General features: G+C 40.6%; 1 protein-coding gene across 8 annotated transcripts in view; it reads right to left on the bottom strand.

Moving 5' to 3' along the window:
• Positions 1–914: 914 nt before the first annotated feature.
• Positions 915–14,428, bottom strand: part of GAS2 (growth arrest specific 2) — a 119,564-nt gene continuing 106,050 nt past the window's right edge. For all 8 annotated transcript variants that reach the window (XM_016226096.3, XM_039911449.1, XM_039911452.1 and 5 more), the window contains one exon: positions 915–2,140. Coding sequence is in view for 7 of the 8 variants with exons in the window: in XM_039911449.1 (XP_039767383.1) it covers positions 1,922–2,140 (219 nt within the window). In the remaining variant the exon portion in view is untranslated. The remainder of the gene's footprint in view (positions 2,141–14,428) is intronic.

Below are 14,428 nucleotides of genomic sequence, written 5' to 3'. Positions count from 1 at the left end.
CCTTATTTTAAACTAAAACAAGAAACTGTGAGAACATCACAAGACGGCCGTGGTGGAACTAAATCAAAAGTAGACTAAAGTATTTAAAATGATTTAAAAAAAATTTCAGGCCCAATGTCTGTTTCAAATTTTGATTGAAATGCTTTGTTTCTCTAATTAGCCATATTGACAAACTCTTCCTCAGCCCTCCTTCCATTAATCTGTGAAAATGTTAGATTATCTCGAAATCATTAAAGCAGAATCTTCTAGGTAGAAGATACCCTACTGAACAGAATTTATAAATAACACAACAATATTGTATAGAACTAGGAACTGCAACATCTAACCCAACCACTATTGTGTCCCCCATATCGTAATAATGATGATAGTAAATATGGCATTTGTTAAGCACTTACTATGTGTGAGCATTATGGAAAGACTTGGGGTAGAGTTAGATAATCAGGTTAGATACAGTCCCTGACCCACAGTGGGCCCACAGTCAATCAATGATATTGAGTGTTTACTATGTGCAGAACACTGTATTAACACCTTGGGAGAGTATGATACAATAAAATTGGCCGACACATTCCCTGCTCACAATGAGTTTACAGTCTGTGGAGGAGGGAGAACGGGCATTTAATCCCCATTTTGTAGATAAAGGAACCGAAGCACAGGGAAGCTAAGTGACTTCTCCAAGGTTGCATGGCAAGCAAGAGGCAGAGTCAGGATTAGAATCCCGGTCCTGGATTAAAACCCTAATCCTCTGATTTTCAGACGTATGTTTTTTTTCACTAGGCCACACTGCTTCACAGGTGCTTTCCTCCCCTTTGCTAATGCCATGGGATTCTGACAGGAGTCTGGCCTTTCCCTCGCATAGGCAGGGAATAAAGTCAATGTGCTATTATTTCAAATGAACCACAACCCAAACACATACCTAGTTTTGGAAAGCTTTTAATTCATGAATAGTGATGACATATAATTTGCTATTTTTATTATCAAAAAGCCACATCCCAGTATACAAGGGTATACATAAGTCCATAACATCATTAACACAGTGAACATACTTCACTACACAGCATAGCAAAGTAGGATTAACTCTAAAAACATACTCCAAAAAGAAAATGTTTCAACATAACATGAAGTCAAATGAAAGCTTGACTGTACAATTTATCGTTAAAATATAAACAAATACGTAAGATATTAAACATATGTATTGAACCAAACTAGGTGATACACAACTTAGCTTTTAGGAATGTGTGAAACAGTTCACAAGCAAATCCCTTCAGGCTATATGTGATTGCTACCTAAGTACCCCAACTGAGAAATTATCTTTAAGGCATTCTATTAAATGCAAGTACACTTTTGTAGAATTTCAACGGTTGCAAATACTATCTGCGCTTCCTTGCAGTGTTTGTTTCTGTGGTTTAAGTAGCATATGATTATCATACTAATTTGTTTATTTTTCAAATTTACTTAAATTTCTGCCATGAAAAAAAATCTAGAATTTCATTGTTCTGTAGGAAATGAAACATATATTTTCCATTGATTGATCTACAAAACCTAAATGCACGCTTTCCCCTAACAACAAAGTTGAGTGCTCAGTGGATTTTTCTACTAAGCTGGCAGCACGGGGTTTATTTACCTTTAAACGGAACAGAGCCTTTAAACTAAATATAATGTCCAAATTTTGAAAAAATAATGATTTGGATAAAAATGTTTGCACATAATTTTGATTTCATTTAGTAAATTAGCTAATTGGCCATTTTCTACAAGAGCATTAGAAATAAATAGTGCTATGATCTGAAGATCCTTCATGGATATTGCCATTGTCTGTCTGGAGGCGGTAAATGTTCAGGTGTCTGTCAAAGCACCTGAACTAAACTGACTACACTGGTGAAGGGAATTAAGACCTTTATGCAGGCCCACTCAAAATAATGGAGTCTCACTTTATCTCCTTCTTAGTTTTGTAGTGAGCAGAGACCACCAGGTAATTATCTGGGCTCAGGTCCTTGAGTGTTGGTGATTTATTCTGGATGGGAGAGGTTTTGCCATCCACGCGGGAGATCTGCAGCATTCGACAGGGGTCGTGTTTCAGCAAATACCCTGCAAAAGTCTCCCAGCCTCCTCCCACACGGACCATGACGTGTTTGTTGTGCAGCATCTGAAATGGCAAAACAATAAGGATGTAAAATCTGGATTTCCAGCCCCTTCCATCTCAGGTGGGACAATGAAGAGCTGTTCTAAGGAGGGCACTGTCTTCTAAGAACAGAAAGAAAGGAAATTGACTTAAATAGACTGATCACATATGAAGAAGTGTTTATACCACTGTATGTTCAATTTTTTCTTTTTATTAATGTCGGTACTTTTATGTTTGTCTCCCCCATTAGAGTGTGAACTCCTAGAGACTCCCATATCACGTGCATGTTGTATATTTCCCAATCACTAGTACAATGCATTATTCTTAGTAGGTGCTCCAAAATGGCTATTACTCCTACTACTGCTGCTAATAATAATAATAATAATGGTATGTGTTAAGTGCTTACTATATGCCAAACACTGTTCTAAGCGCTGGGATAGATATAAGGTAATCAGGTTGTCCCACATGGGGCTTACAGTCTTAATCCCCATTTTAGAGATGAGGTAACTGAGGCACAGAGAAGCGGAGCTGGGATTAGAACCTACGACCTCTGACTCCCAAGCTCGGGCTCTTTTCCATTGAGCCACGCTCCTGCTACTACATCCACTACCACCTCTGCTGCAGTTGCTTAGTGGAAAGAGCCCAGGCTTGGGAGTCAGAGCTCATGGGTTCGAATCCCAGCTCTGCCACTTGTCAGCTGTGTGACTGTGGGCAAGTCACTTAACTTCTCTGTGCCTCAGTTACTTCATCTGTAAAATAGGGATGAAGACTGTGAGCCTCACGTGAGGCAATCTCATTACTCTGTATGTACCCCAGCGCTTAGAACAGTGCTCTGCACATAGTAAGTGCTTAACAAATACCAACATTATTACTAAAGTGTAGTGGGGAATGGGGGAAATTGAGTCACATGTAAGGAAATACCTTCTGAATGAGAGGATTTGGGATGGTGGAATGGATCAGTAGGAGTCCAGAAGAAAGTGTGTTTTCATTATACATTTTGGACAGAATTTGGTGGTCGAATTAGGGAACGTTGTCCTGACAGTGTTCTTTGTCCAAATCTATCAGTGCCCTGTCGGAGGAAATGGCTACGCACATGAACAAAGCAGCAGATATGGAATAAATATAACTTGAGTTTTCCATAATGAAGGGTTTGTCAAGACTATATCCCTACATTCTAGAAGATGTGACTGTCCAATGATCTGGAATGGTTGACTTGCAGGTTATCCTATAAGCTCTCCAAACTTAGGTAATTCTAGATAATGAGCCTGAATGAATTCAAACCTGGAAGAACAACAATTATTAGTTACTTGAGTTTAATGGAAAACATGGAACTGAAAGAGGAATAAAAAATCTGGAAGGCTAATTTTCTAAATTCAATATTTCCACAGATCTGTGATTTAGGATATGCCTACTGTAGGCTATAAGAGGTCTTTGTGGGCAAGGTTCATCCCCACTAACTCTGTTTAATTATACTTGCTTAATCGCTTAGGACAGAGCTTTGCACAAAATAAATGCTCAACAAATGCCATTGATTAATTCATTGATTATAAACATTTGATCTACTAGATAAGCACCTGGGAGGACCTTATTTCTGAAACTCTGGTAACTATGAAATTCAGAAGAATTTCTGAAACTCTGGTAACTATGAATTAACTTTAAATAAATGCTAAGAGCCATATAAAGGTGACAGGTATGGATGACTTAACCCAGTTAGTTAATACAGATAGGAAAAATATCCGAATTCACTTTTTCTTAAAGAAAACTCCCTTATAAAACAAGGTCCTTTGTATTTCCCAAGAGTCCTGATATGGATTTAGATATGAATAGAGGGAGGATCTCAATGGGAAAGATGTATTCCCTGATTCTAAAGCTAAAGAGTCTTCACAAAACCAATCAGAGATGGCCAGAGGCTAAGCAGCCTTTAATCCCTGAGGGGAGTTAGAGCTGCTTCTAAGCACATCCCTTCTCCTTAACTGCCAGAGGAGCCAGCTGGACTGAAGGTTTGACAAAGCCAATTCCAAAAGTTGACAAAAACTGTCAAGTGATGAGTGAAATCCCTGGGGGACAACAAGTCATGAGTGACCTTTTGGAGAACATCCAATATATATGTAACACTGATGCTTGGGCCATTTTTCTAAAACATTTCTCAGACATTTTCCCACTCTTCTGCATAAAGGTGAAAGCTGAAGCCGTAGGAGCAATGAGTGAGTATAAATTGAAAGGAGTAAGGGACCCAGAGCAGAGCATGGAGGGACACCCACAGTTAGGATAGGGGAGGAGATAGATGAGCCAGAAAAAGAGACTGAGAAAAAAGAGATGGAAATCCAGGAGACAGCAGTGTCAGTGACCCTAGATTAGGTAACATTACCAGGAGCGAGAATTGATTCATAGTGTCAAAGGCACTTGAGAGTTCAACGAAGATCAGCATGGACTTGAAAACACTGGATTAGGAAAGGAGGCGGAGGCAGCAGATGTTTATAACTCATTCTAGCAGTTTGGGTGGGAATAGGAGGAGAAAAATGGAGCAGTAACTGGAAGGAGGCTTTAAAATATTCGATCAGCTTGTCCACTCCTACCTTACCTCCCTGATTTCTTACTACAACCTAGCCTGCACACTTTGCTCCTCTAATGCCATCTTATTCACTGTACTTCGATCTCCTATATCTCACTGCTGACCGCTTACCCTTATCTGGCCTCAGGCCTGAAACGCCCTCCCTCTTCATATCTGACAGATGTTCACTCTCCCCACCTTCAAAACCTTATTAAAAGCACACCTTCACCAAGAGGCCTTCTACGACTTGGACTCATTTCCTCTTCTCCCACTCCCTTCTGTGTTGCCCTTACAGTTGAATTTGCACCCTTTATTCACTCCTTCAGGCCCACAGCACTCATGTACATAGACATAATTTTGTATTTATATATTAATGTCTGTCTCCCCCTCTAGACTGTAATCTTGTTCTGAGCAGGGAACATAAGAGAAGCAGCTTGGCTTAGTGGAAACAGCATATGCTTGGGAGTCAGAGGACGTGGGTTCTAATCCCACCTCCACCACTTGTCTGCTGTGTGGCCTGGGGTAAGTCACTTAACTTCTCTGTGACTCAGTTACCTCATCTGTAAAATGGGAATTAAAAGTGTGAGCCCCACGTGGGACAACCTAATTACCCCGTATCTACTACCCCAGCGCTTAGAACAGTGCTTTGCACCTAGTAAGCACTTAACAAATACCATGATTATTATTATTATTATGTCTACCAGCTTTGTTACAGTGTACTCTCCCAGTGATCTGCAAACAGTAAGTGCTTGATAAATATGATTGATTGATTGAACAAAGGTTTTTTAGTCAGGGAGAAATGAGCATGGTTGAAAAAAGTGGCTAAGAAGCCATTACATAGTGAAAGGTAGGAAATGGTGGTTAGGGACATAATGCTTTGAAAAGGTGAGAGTCAGAGGGAGGGAAAAAGTGATGAAATCTAGTAAAGGCATCAAAACAGGAGTTGGCCACCATGAAGCAAAGAAGTGTAGCTTCCCAAGCTCTATCCCTTCTTTCAAGAATCTATGAAGTTCCAAGCCTCAAAACTAATTTTTAATTTGGATGCCTTTTTTTAAGTCAGCCTTCCCTGGAAAGCTTGTCTATGAATGAGTCAAAATCCATGGCTTTTGGCATCGTTTAAGGTGTTGTATAAATCCATTCCTCTCGGCTAAAGTGGCCATGGGTCCAATTTTTATAGTGGCTAGTCTGCTTTTCAGCTGCCTTTCGCCTGTTCAGTACTGTATGAGGAGAGATTAGGGGTTGGCAAAGAGGTAACTGACATTCTTGAGTGCCATCAGGGGCCACTCTAGATTTTATAAGATTCAAACCTGCCTCCTAAATATTTTCTTTTGACTTAAAATTCACAGGAATGATTTTTTTACTCCATTTTGAATTTTTGTGCTTCCTACCGCAAAGACCCTACAGGCTACCGCAGTTTGTGGCACAATAAGTAAATACTTTATGTGAAGGTGTTTACAACAAAATCCAAATATTGCCAAGAGGAGAATGAGTGTTGCCCAGGTAGTAGTGTCTGAGAAACCCAAATTACAATTGCAGAAAAAGCACTCTCTCTTTCATCAAATAAGAGATATTCTGAAGCCATATGTCTAGCATAGTATATTATTCTTCTGAGAATATTTCTCTTTCAGCTTTAAGAGGTTTTCAGCCTGAACCTCCAGGTTCCCATAGCAACAGCTCCATGGCTGGAGAAAACCATGCAGTTTGACAGCTCCTCTCAGCCTGAGATTGCACAGATTCATCAGTGCTTTGAAACTGCTGGGTTGGACCTGCTAAATCACTTATTTGGATGTCACTAGGAAAACCCTCGGTAAAACCGGGAGATTTGCAGTCTTGGGTAGAAGACAGACAAGTGAAATTCAGTAAAGATGAAATGATTTGATTGCCATTAAGATATTCATCAATCAATGGCATTTATTGAGTGCTTACTGTTTTCAGAACACTATACTAACCATCTAAACCTTCAGGAATGCACAGCTTTAATTACAACACGTTTCAAGTTCTCATGCATTTTTCAATGTTTACCCATCCTAGGACAAAGCAGCTGGGGAATCCTGGGCAACAGGAGTGGAAAGAGCCACCTAGCCTCAAGGTTTGGGTGGTTTTTTGAGCAAGAGAAGCATGCAGCCCATGAAGTGAAAACGCAGAGTTGGTAACAGAATAATAATAATAATGTTGGTATTTGTTAAGCGCTTACTATGTGCCGAGCACTGTTCTAAGCGCTGGGGTAGACACAGGGGAATCAGGATGTCCCACGTGGGGCTCACAGTCTTAATCCCCATTTTACAGATGAGGTAACTGAGGCACAGAGAAGTTAAGTGACTTGCCCACAGTCACACAGCTGACAAGTGGCAGATCTGGGATTCGAACTCATGACCTCTGACTCCAAAGCCCGGGCTCTTTCCACTGAGCCACGCTGCTCCTCAACAGAAACAAACTCTACAAGCAACACCTAAAGAAGAAAAGTAAGGTCAGTTTCCGCATAAGCACAGCATGAAAAGTACTGACAAATCTCTTCTTTTATCCTTATTCAGAACAATTGGAAGCAATAACATCAGTGGAATCTTCAAAGATTAAATACAGTTCATATAGAAAATGATACTGGTTCTCATCCTAGTTTCCAACTGCCCTCAGCATTTTTTGTTGTTGCTTTTTTTTTGTTTTGTTTTGTTTTCTGATGTTTGGGCCTCTCCTCACTCTTTAACTGATAATGCCTACAAGGTTTAGCTTTGGATATCTACTTCATACCATTTCTCTTTTGGAGTTCATCTGCTCATATTGTTTCATATACAACCACTTTAATGATGATTCACAAATCTACATCTCCACGTTCTTTACAATCTTATATACCCTTCAAAGACATCTCCACCTGGATGATCTTCAGGAACCTTAGCTCAGTATGTCAAAAGCTGAGCTTATCTTCTTCCCTATTAACCCTTCCTAACTTTCCCATTACTGTCAGCATCAGTACCACTCTCCCCTTCTCAGAAGCTCATAGATTTGGTGTCATCTTGGACTCCTTTCAGACATTTAACTTCCATGTACAATCTGACTTTAAATTCTGCCAATTCAGCTCTATAATATTTCACAGATCTGCCATTTCCTCTTTATTTCTACTATTATACATGGTTCAAATCCTTTTGACTTCATAGTTAATATATCAATCAATCCGTGGCATGTATTGAGGGCTTACTGTTTTGCAGAGCACTGTGCAGAGCAGTTGGGAAAATACAGTGCAGCAGAGCTGGTAGATTCATTCCCTGCCCATGAGGAGATTACAATCTACAGGGGAAGATACATTAAAAGAAACTGGAGATAGGGGGAATCAGAGCATATTAAGGATATGTACATAAGCGCTATAAGGGTAGGGTGAGTATCAAAGGGCGTAAGGGGTACAGATCTGGGTGGGTGCAGAGGCTTTAGTCTGGGAAGACCTCTTGGAGGAGAAGTGATTTTAGGAGGGTTTTTAAAGTGAGGATAGTGATGGACTGTTGGATCTGAAGGGGGTGATGTTCCAGGCCAGAAGGAGGGTATGGGTAGGGATTGATGGTAAAATTGATAAGATTGAGAAACAGAGAGTAAGTTGGTGTTAGAGGAGTGGAATGTGCATTTTGGGTTGTAGTAAATTAGTGAGGTAAGCTAAGATAGAGAGAGCTACTTGAGTGTCTTAAAGCCAATGGCGAAGAGTTTCTGTTTGATGTGGAGGTGGATGGGCAACCATTGCAGGTTTTTGAGGAGTGGTGAGATATGGACTGATAAGTTTTTCAAACAAATGATTTGGGCAGAAGAGTGAAATATAGACTGTAGAGAGAAAAGACATGATATAGGGAAGTTAGCGAGAAGGCTGATGCAGTATTCTCCCTGATTCAGGCCCCTTTCCCCTTCAGCCTATCCTACCAACCATTACACACAATACATTATTAAGATATCAGTTGGATAACATCTCTCCCCTGTTCAAAAATTCGCAGTGGCTCTCCATTTCTTCTTGTATAACAAAAACTTCTAATCATTGACTCTAAAGCTCTCTAACAGCTGCCTTCCCCTTATCTCCATGACATCTTCTCCCATTATAGTCATTCATTCATTCAATCATATTCATTGATCACTTACTGTGGGCAGGGCATTGTACTAGGAGCTTGGGAGAGTACAATACAACAATAAACAGACACATCCCCTGACCACAGTGAGTTTACAGTCTAAAGGGGAGGGGGAGAGAGACATCAATACAAATAAATAACCAACTTGTCCTCTTTGCTCCTTTCAACATAGCGTTCTAACAATAAACCACTATTCACACCTTTCCTATTTCCCTCCCTTGTCCAGTATGCCAAGCCATGACCATAGAAGCATTATGGCCTACTGGAAAGAGCATGGGCCTGGGAGTCAGAGTACCTGGGTTCTAATCCCAGCTCTGCCACTTGTCTATGTAATGTTGGCCAAGTCACTTAATTTCTCTGTGCCTCAGTTCCCTCATCTGCAAAATGGGGATTCAATACCTGTTCTCTCTCCTTCTTAGACTGTGAGCCCCATATGGGACCTGCTTATATTCTATCTATCCCAGTGGTTAGTACAGTGTTCCACACCCAGTAGGCACTCAATAAATACCATTAACAAATACCACAATTATTTTCATTATTATCATTGTCTCCACCTTCAAAACCCTCCTTAAAAAAATCCCCTCCTCCAAGAGGTCTAATCCAATACAAATATATAAACCTAGCATCTACCTTAACTTTAATAGATGTGTTTCTTTATTTTACCGCCTATTTTTCTCCCCTATTTACCTTATTCTCTTATGGATTGCATATTTGGACTGTTAGTTCATTATAGTCAGAAAACATGTCTTCTAATTCTGTTGTTTTGTGCTCTCCCAAGTGCTTAGTACAATTTTCTGAACATAGTTAAGACGATGATTGATTGATATTTGACAATTTTGTTGCATCTGTCTTCTTCTCTGTATGCTCTTGAAGATCACAGACACAATAGGTCCTCAATAAATATGGCTGTTAATGACTCAGGAAAGAGACTGTTAACTGTCTCTTCTCATCATTCGTCCAATGTCTGATAGTAATTAAAAGGTCCAATCAAATGCTTGGCTTCATATGAATAGGGGTAAAAAAGAAAGCAAAAGACACTATCTAGAATCATATCATGTCCGTCTGCATCTGGAAAAATACATACCACTTTAGTTACCGTGATATAAGAAGCACAAAATGAAGCAGGAGATGTTACAGAGAAGAGCAACCAAAAAGATGAGCAGGAAAGTGAAAATTTCTCATACACTAGAGTAAATATGGTAAAACTCTTCCATCTAGAAGGATTCGGGCAGGTCAACACTGATGATGATGGAGCTTTCCCCACTAGACTGTAACTACCTTGAGGATAGGGTTCTATCTAGTTATTTTATTGTACTCTCCCAAGTGATCAGCACAGGGCTCCTCACAGAATAGGCTCTCAATAAATACTATTGATGGAGACTCTCCCATTGAAAATACTGAATGACTAGTAGTGGTACTAATACTGCTAGTAGTAATGGTATTAAGCATTTAGTTTGCGCAAAGCATTCTTGTAAGCACTGAGAAAAATGGCTCTTCAGGTTTTATTTCTAGTAGACATAAATATCTGAAATTAAATATAAGTAATTAATGAAGGCAGATAAATGGCACAACTGTCACAGAGAAAATTCTGAATTTAGATTCTGAAATTGTCCTCTAAAAGCCATTTCCCCAGTCATTTCATCCTTCAGAAAATATATTTTTAATCCAGAAAGGTTTTCAGGAGAAACCTTTTGCAATTTAGCAATCAGCTTTTTGTTAAACTGACTAGCACAGAAAGTTATACTGCCAGCTTCCATGGAATCTTGGCCTAAGTTAGTTACATAAGATCTTTACAGATCACTTAGTTCTCTCTCTGGACTCTATGTTTTACGTGCTCCTTTTTCATTGAGCTCAACATTTCTCTCTGTATCCTGGACATACCTATCAGCCTGCCCAAGTAGTCTCTTGATAATAAACATCATGAAATGTTTGTACATTACAGATCTCTCTCAGAGAAGACAAAACAAGCCCAACAGCCATTACCTTCGTGATCAACACATTTTGAAACAACCACTCTTTTTAGATTTTTCATCTCTCCTTTTCTGAACTTGATTATCTCATTTTCAATTGGAAATATACAAAATATACAAAAAGAAACAAGTTAACTGAATTCCCCTCTCCAGCATAGTATTTATCATGTAGAAATAACATTCATTTTCACCTCTGTTGCTTGCAAAGGAAATGATAGCATGCAGACATCGATGGGTTTTTTATGTTGAAAGGTGAAAGACTAAATAGTCTAAAAACTTTCCCAAAAGATCTTAAGCAGATCATATAACAGGCAGATCTGGATTATTTCAGACATTCCCTTTCCCTAGTGCAGAAATTCTTAGATTTTTCTCTTGCCATGTGCCAAATGTCATCCATTCTCTGTCATACTTGAGTTCCTCTCCATTCCACTTTTTAAAAGACACTTTGATTGGAGAGGGAGATGTCAGAGTGAATTCCTTTCCAAAGTTTTCCCACTTGTTTCAGTACTTTAGGCCTCTTGATTAGCAATCCTTGGTTCAAAGAAAATCAGATATACACTACTCAGAGCTAATTGGAGATATGGTCTGCCTCACCATTTTAACATTGTGAGCTTATGTCCCTGGGATTCAATGAGAGAGATAGGAATGATAAAGCCATGATATAATGATGCTAACTGATCTAAGGTTCAGGGCTAGTAAGGCCAGTGGCAGTGCTCGAGAATACTGGACACCCGAAGCATGTGATGTTATGTGCAATTTCTGGCTAGCCAGATTCACCTTCTGGATATGGATGTTGCAATAGACATAAGTGTCATCATCATCTGGACCATGTTCTAGGTTGAACCCGATACCCTCCACCTCCTTGCTCCAAAGCCATTGTGTTCCCTTCCCAGGCCCCTGTCCCAACAGGCGCCACTTCCAAGAAGCAGCATTCAATGGCAAGAGTCAAAGAAGAAAGAAGCTGGGTGCTTAAAATAGAACCAACATAATTAAAGGCATGCCATTGCCATAGCCAGGCCATAACAAACAGGAGACAGACTAGCTGAAAACTGAACTATGAATTCAGGTGAATGGCCACTCTAGTCACGACCCAATGTCACAGAGCACAGTGTAACCACAGTCTGTTTTTTAAGTCCAAGTGGTAGAGTGGGAAGGCCAAGGGCCAGAGTTGGGAATTTCCCCTTGCAGGGTTGCCGGCTGATAATACGTTTGGTGCAGAAGGTCTGTAAAGATAAAGTGAAGTTAGTCATGACCGTAAAAGCCCATGAAAGTACTTTGTCCACAGATACTTGTGGGAATGGCATCGGGGTCATGGCAAGAGAAATCTTGAGGCATTATCACCACTGCCACAACCACGGTGCTGTGGCATCTCCACCATCACCTCATTTAAGCAGCGGGAATCTGGCTGTGGAGTTGGTCCGTAAGGCAGGCCAGCTGCTCCCGTTTGAACAGCCACCCTTCCTCCCCACCAGAAACACCAGGCCTCTACCACATTTGATCAGCCAGTAAGTCAGTTTGATAGTCACCCATTGTTATTTGCATTACTTGTAAAAATCATCCCCACAGTTGGCAACTCTCCTCCCCAGTCGAAACCAATGCCTCCTGTCCGCTCTGTGGAGTTCGGAATTCAGCCTTTGTCGGATTTCTGCTCTGTACCTTATGGCCCATCAGTACCATGAGGTTTCTGACTTCAGAGCACCACGGACATAACAAGTTTGCTACAGGCCTTAACTGGTAAGCTCCAGAGAGCAAGAACCAGACCTGGGTTTTGTCAGAATAGCTCCTCACATATGTGAACATTTAGTTGTCATTATACAACCTCCAGGGCTTTTCTTCTATCTGAAAAGGCCTCTGACTGTCCACTTCTGGATCCGACTCTAGTTTTGAAATACGGAGTGAATGAAGGGAGAAGCAAGGGTCTGGAAACTGGAAATGCAGAATTCAGTATAGCTGTTTGGTCTTGGCTAGATCTCAGTGACTCTAATGCCACTAGCTTTTCGCACGCTGGATGTGTGAACTTACTGAGCATTTATTAGTGGGTAATTATCAATCTGTCCCTTGAATAGAAGGGAATTTGACCACATTTGTTCAAACAACCCAGTGCAAATGTAGAACTGAATTAAAAATTTAAATCCAACACAGATTTTTTGGCCATATTCATGGGAAGCAGCATGGCGTAGTGGATAGAACATGGGCCTAAGAGTCATAAGGTCATGGGTTCTAATCCCGGCTGTGCCATTTATCAGTTGTGTGATCTTGGGCAAGTCACTTCACTTCTCTGTGCCTCAGTTACCTCATCTGTAAAATGGGGATTGAGACTGTGAGCCCCATGTGGGACGGGCACTGCGCCCAACCTGATTTGCTTGTATCCATCTCAGTGCTTAGAATAGTGCCTGGCATGCAATAATAATAATAATAATAATGATGGCATTTGTTAAGCACTTACCATATGCCAGGGACCATTCTAAATGCTGGGGTAGATACAAGGTAATCAGGTTGGACACAGCCCCTGTCCCACATGGGCCAGTCTTAAACCCCAGTTTATAGTTGTAACTGAGACCCAGAGAAGTAAAGTGATTTGCCCAAGGTATTAAGTGCTTAATAAATACCATAAATATTATCATTATTCGTACATGTCTCTGACCACAGGTTAACAATGATGAAGTAAGATAAAGGAATTCGGAAGCAGAAAACATTGTATCTTGGAGAAGAGAACACTCAAGGCTAAAATGAAGGATTCTCAGGATAGTTTAGGTCAAGATAATATTTTAGATTCAAACCCAACCTCTTAGACCTTCAATCACATATGTGGGGACCTCCAGTCAATCAGTCAATCAATGGTGCTTACTGAGCACTTATTGAGTTCAGAGCATGGTATTAAGTGCTTAGAACAGTGCGTGGCACATAGTAAACGCTTAACAAATACCATTTAAAAAACCACTTAGAATAATAATAATAATGTATTTGTAAAGTGCTTACTATGTGCCAAGCACTCTTCTAAGCGCTGGGGTAGATACAAAATAATCAGGATGTCCCATGTGGGGCTCACAGTCTTCATCCCCATTTTACAGATGAGGTAACTGAGGCACAGAGAAGTTAAGTGACTTGCCCAAGGTCACACAACTGACAAGTGTCAGAGCTGGGATTAGAACCCATGACCTCTGACTCCCAAGCCCATGCTCTTTCAATTGGAAGAAAAAATCTCTGCCCACTAGGAACTTCCTGTCTACTGAGGGAGACAGACTTTTAAATACATTACAGTTGGGCAGCATATAAGGGTATATAAATAGGTGCTGTGGGGCTGAGGGTCGGTGCTTAAAGGGTAAGACTCAAGCACACAGGTGAAGCAGAAGAAAGAGTGTATAAGAGGGAGGGCAAATAGGGGAATTAAGGACATAGGGAATGAGGAGATCTGATTTTAAGTGCGGAGAGTGGTGGCCTCTTGGATATGAAGAGTGAGAGAGCTCCAGGCTGGAGGGTGGACATGGGCAAGGAGTCAGTCGGTGGCAAGATGGACAAGATCAAGCTATGGTGAGTTGTTTGGCATTACAGTAGTGTAGTGTTCCAGCTGAGTTGTAGTAGGAGATCGGGGAGGAAAGGTAGAAGGGAGAGTTGATTGAATGCTTTAAAAACAGTGTCAGGAGCCTCTGTTTGATGCATAGGTGGATGGGCAACAATTGGAGGGTTTTTGTTTTTT

This window comes from Ornithorhynchus anatinus, chromosome 3, assembly GCF_004115215.2.
Source record: "Ornithorhynchus anatinus isolate Pmale09 chromosome 3, mOrnAna1.pri.v4, whole genome shotgun sequence".
NCBI classification, from domain to species: Eukaryota; Metazoa; Chordata; class Mammalia; order Monotremata; family Ornithorhynchidae; genus Ornithorhynchus; species Ornithorhynchus anatinus.
This window is presented reverse-complemented; position numbering and strand designations above follow the sequence as displayed.